Raw genomic sequence first — 5,000 nt, 5'->3', positions numbered from 1 at the left:
CAAATCCAAAACAAAAGCAAACAAACAAAGAAACAAACAAAAAAAGCAACAACAAAAAACAAATAGCCAACAAACCCTAACAGTACATACAAACTAAACACAGATCGTATTCCCAATACACATGAGAGAGAGAGAGAGAGAGAGAGGAAGAGAGAGAGACAGAGAGGCAGACAGAGAGAGACAGAGAGAGACAGAGACAGAAAGAGAGAGAGAGACAGAGGAGAGAGAGACAGGAGAGAGAGTGATAGAGAGAGAGAGGGGAGAGAGAGAGAGAGATGAACATGCAACACAGGTGCGTTTAGGAAAGTGCGTGCGTGCTTGTGTGTGTGCGTGCGTGCGCGCGACCGTGTGTGTGTGTGTGTGTGTGTGTGTGTGTGTGTGTGTGTGTGTGTGTGAAACACATGTTTGCGTGTAAGAGCAAAAGTTGTTCACCCTTAGAGGAACAGAAACAAAAATTGTTTTAAAACTACACTAATAATCATCGATAACGTACAAGAATATATCAATAACAACAACAACAACAAAAAAAAAAAAAAAAAAAAAAAAAAAAAAAAAAAAAAAAAGAAAAGAAAAAAAAGAAAAAAAAGAAGAAGAAAACGAAAAAAGAAAATTTAAGTGACAAGCATTTGCTGAAAAGAGTGATTGAAATAAATCATCAGGTGTGTCGGGATCTACGAATTCCAAACAGGTGTCGGTGAAATAGTGAATTAATTGATAGTGTGTGTGTGTGTGTGTGTGTGTGTGTGTGTGTGTGTGTGAGTGCAGCGGCGAGGGGAGCATATTATCAGTTACTTATTCGGCAAGAATGTGTGGATAATTGTGCTGCTTTTCATTAAATCAGTAATGACTATTGACCATCAAGCTTTGCACACACAATCCACAATCAAAAATTAATTGTAAAATTTCAAACACCCCGCTCCCCATCTTACCTAATTTTCACAAACCCCCAGTCACAATTACATAACAAAATATATATGGATGTGATTCTCCTGCACAGCATCGACCACACGAGGCATTTGAAAAACAAACAAACAAACAAATAACACACACACACACACACACACACACACACACAAAGCAAAAAACAAAAACCAAAAAACCCACCCAATCATACGTTGTATTTTGCTGAATTGCCAACATGCACACATTCATGCGCGTCCACGCACAAATGCACACCCGCACGCATGCGTAAACGTGTGCATGTTTATTATTATTATTATTATTATTATTATTCTTTTTCTCTCCCTCCTTCCCCTCCTCCCTCCCTCACACACACACACACACACACACACACACACACACACACACACACACCTCCCTTCCCTGTGAATCTAACCGACACCAAGATTATTAAAGCCACAATCCCGATCTGAATCATGATTTAAAAAACAAACAAACAAACAAACAAAAAACAACAACAACAACAAAAACCAACCCACAGACTAATGTTCACGTACAAAGTCATTACAAATTGTACAATTTCAAACAATCCACAATCAAAATTAATTGTAAAACTTCAAACACCCCGCCCCACCCGATCTTACATAATGTTCACAAACCTCCAGCCACAATTACATAACAAAATATTATGGATGTGATTCAGCCAATAAAATAACAATAAAAAAAAGAAAAAAGAAAAGAAAAAGATAATGAGAATGTGAGCTGCGTGTTGAGTGCCCCCTCCCCTCCCCGCCCCCCGTCCCCCCCCCCCCCCCCCACAAAAAAAAAAAAAAAAAAATCAGAATGCAAGTTCACGTCTTTTAAGATGGGCGACATGCAAATAATATAAATTCCCCCCCCCCCCCCCCCCCCCCCCCCAAAAAAAAAAAAAAAAAAAAATCACACAAACATACATACACACACAAAAACAACAACAACGCTTTTCACAGAAATAAATCAGCAGAGCTTTCAATCAATTTCAGGTACAATCAACGACAGTTCCAGACAATAAGTCACCATTTTTTTAACAACCCCCCACCCCCACCCCACATTCACCCCCTACACACCTACCCCCACCACTCCAGCACTCCAACACACACACACACAAATACACACATCGCTGGTTTCTCGCTACAACAACAACAACGACAACACCCCATCATCGCAACACCAACCAATCAGACACAGACACAGACACGTGACCACCACCACCATGACAAACAGCCGCGCCCTCTGACGGAGGAAAACCCCACTTCCGCCGCCGCTGCTGCTGCTGCTGCTGCTGCCACCGCTGCCGCCACTACTACCGGAAGGACTGCCATCAGTTATGGCCCCTGCCCAGCTAGGCTGACAAAGCGTGTCCTTATCCTTCCCCAGAACCCCAGCCAAGCTCCTCCTCTCACAGAAGTCGTAGTCCTTGTCACAGTTACACGTGAACCAGGCGTTGGCGAAGGCCTCTCCGTGCTTGGAGTACTGACGAACCTTGCTGACCACGTAGTAGCCCATGTCGCCCACGAAACAAGGGTGCTGACGGATCTTCCGCAGCACGGCGCGGCACGTGGAGGAACAGACCAACTCCCGACTGCTCGAGTAGCACGTGCCGAGCACCTGCGTCACCATGGCCACGGCTTCCTGGCTGGGAGGGCGGATGAAGGCTCTCCAGGGGCAACCGTAGATGGGTTTGTTCCACAGCTCGGGGATGGTCCTCTCGCAGGAGATCATGGAGCGACGGGAGGTGCACCACGGCTGCAGGAGTTGCGGTTCTTTGGGGAAGTAGGTCAGGAAGCCGAAGCACATCTCGTCCGATGTGGCCTCGCCGTAACACACTGGGCGGCCCGCGCGGGGTCTACGGAAGGTGCAGGTGGTTCGAATCTCGTCTCCAGGGTGCATGGCCACTGGTGGGTGTTTCCTGGTAGTTGGGGGTAGGTAGGGGTAGGAAATGGGATGGATGGATGGAAAAAACATGTGACACGTGGTGAGAGCGTTAAAGTCGTGGTGGTTAGTTGTATTTTGTGGGTGGGTGGGTGGGTGGGTGAGGGTGAGTGTGTGTGTGTGTGTGTGTGTGTGTGTGTGTGTGTGTGTGTGTGTGAGGGTGGGTGTGTGTGGGGGAGTGGAGGGTGGAGGTGGGCGAGGGGGTGGGGTGGGGTGGAGTGGTGTATATGCGGGTAAAGGTATGTGTGTGTGTGTGTGTGTGTGTGTGTGTGTGTGTGTGTGTGTGTGTCTCTCTCTCTCTCTCTCTCTATATATATATGTGTGTGTGTGTGTGTGGATGTGTGTGTGTGTGTGTGTTGTGCGTGTGTGTTTGTGCGTCCGTGCGCGTGTGTGTGTGTGTGTGTGTTTGTGGTCACGCGCGCGTGTGTGTGTTTGCGTATGCGTGCATGTGCGTGCGTGCATGTGTATGTGTGTTTGTGTGTTGTGTGTGTGTGTGTGTGTGTGTGCGCGCGCACATGCGTACGTGTGTGCGTGCGAGTTGTATATATATATATATATATATATATGTGTGTGTGTGTGTGTGTTGTGTGTGTCCCACCTGTGAACCACGGGACTGTCGTAGACAAACTGAGGGTCCCAGGCCAGATCCAAGACTTTCTCCCCCTTTCTCACCAACTCTATCCGCTGGTGTTTGCCTGAAGGAGAGGAAAAACAATCCACTGTGACGAGGGAAAACTGATTACATCTTACTACTATTGCTACTACTATTACCATTGCTGCTTTTGCTGCTATTGCTGCTGCTACTACTACTGCTGCTACTGCTGTCTGCTGCTGCTACTGCTGTATGCTGCTACTGCTACTACTGCTGCTCCTGCTACTGTTGCTGGTAATACTACTGCTGCTACTTCCGTTGCTGCTAACACTGCTGCTGTCGCTGCTACTACTGCTACTACTACTACTACTGCTGCTGCTGCTGCTGTTCGTACTACAAGAAAGAGGAATTTTGTCCCATCACATATCGGTGATTGAAGACATTTGATTCGAATGTATACACACACACACACACACACACACACACACACACACACACACACACACACACACACACATATATATATATATATATATATATATATATATATAAGTATCATCGACTGTTGCTGCTATTACTACTCCTCCTCCTCCTCCTACTTCTACTACTATTACTGCTGCTGCTATTCCTACTACTACTACAACTACTTCAACTTCTAGTGCTGTTTTTTCCTCTTACAACAACAACTACTGCTGCAACTCCTACTAGAAGAAGAGAGAAGAAGAGAGAAGAAGAGAGAAGAAGAAGCAGCAGAAGAAAAAGAAGAAGAAGAAGGATAAGAAGCAGAAGCAGAAGAAGAAGCAGAAGAAGGATAAGAAGCAGAAGAAAGAGAAGAAGGAGCAGAAGAAGAAGAAGTAGAAGATGGAGCAGAAGTAGAAGAAGAAGCAGAAGAAGACGTGATGACAAACTGACCAAGGTAGTGCATGTGCTTCTTCCTCTTACAACAACAGCTACTACTGCAACTCCTACTAGAAGAAGAAGAAGGAGAAAAAGAAGAAGAAGGATAAGAAGCAGAAGAAAGAGAAGAAGAAGGAGAAGCAGAAGAAGAAGAAGCAGAAGAAGAAGAAGAAGCAAAACAAGAAGAAGAAGGAGAAGCAGAAGAAGAAGAAGCAGAAGAAGAAGAAGAAGAAGCAAAACAAGAAGAAGAAGGAGAAGCAGAAGAAGCAGAAGGAGAAGCAGAAGAAGAAGCAGAAGAAATAGAAGAAGAAGCAGAAGAAGAAGAAGTAGAAGAAGAAGGAGAAGCAGAAGCAGAAGAAGAAGAAGGAGAAGCAGAAGAAGGATAAGAAGCAGAAGAAGAAGCAGAAGAAGCAGAAGAAGAAGCAGAAGAAGAAGAAGAAGAAGCAGAAGAAGAAGGAGAAGCAGAAGAAGAAGCAGAAGAAGCAGAAGAAGAAGCAGAAGAAGAAGAAGAAGAAGCAGAAGAAGAAGCAGAAGCAGAAGAAGAAGCAGAAGAAGAAGAAGAAGAGAGAAGAAGAAGAAGCAGAAGAAGAAGAAGAAGAAGAAGAAGAAGAAGCAGAAGCAGAAGAAGGAGAAGAAGTAG

General features: G+C 45.1%; 1 protein-coding gene across 2 annotated transcripts in view; it reads right to left on the bottom strand.

Moving 5' to 3' along the window:
* Positions 1-2,046: 2,046 nt before the first annotated feature.
* The window catches only part of LOC143289580 (uncharacterized), a 310,310-nt gene continuing 307,356 nt past the window's right edge, over positions 2,047-5,000 (bottom strand). For both annotated transcript variants that reach the window (XM_076598607.1, XM_076598608.1), the window contains 2 exons: positions 3,470-3,566; positions 2,047-2,848 (listed from right to left, as the gene is read on the bottom strand). In XM_076598607.1, the coding sequence (XP_076454722.1) occupies positions 2,071-2,848; positions 3,470-3,566 (875 nt within the window). In that variant the 3' untranslated portion in view covers positions 2,047-2,070. The remainder of the gene's footprint in view (positions 2,849-3,469; positions 3,567-5,000) is intronic.

Source organism: Babylonia areolata, chromosome 14 (genome assembly GCF_041734735.1).
Source record: "Babylonia areolata isolate BAREFJ2019XMU chromosome 14, ASM4173473v1, whole genome shotgun sequence".
NCBI classification, from domain to species: Eukaryota; Metazoa; Mollusca; class Gastropoda; order Neogastropoda; family Buccinidae; genus Babylonia; species Babylonia areolata.
Note: the sequence above shows the minus strand (reverse complement) of the source record. Positions and strands in the feature narration are given on the sequence as shown.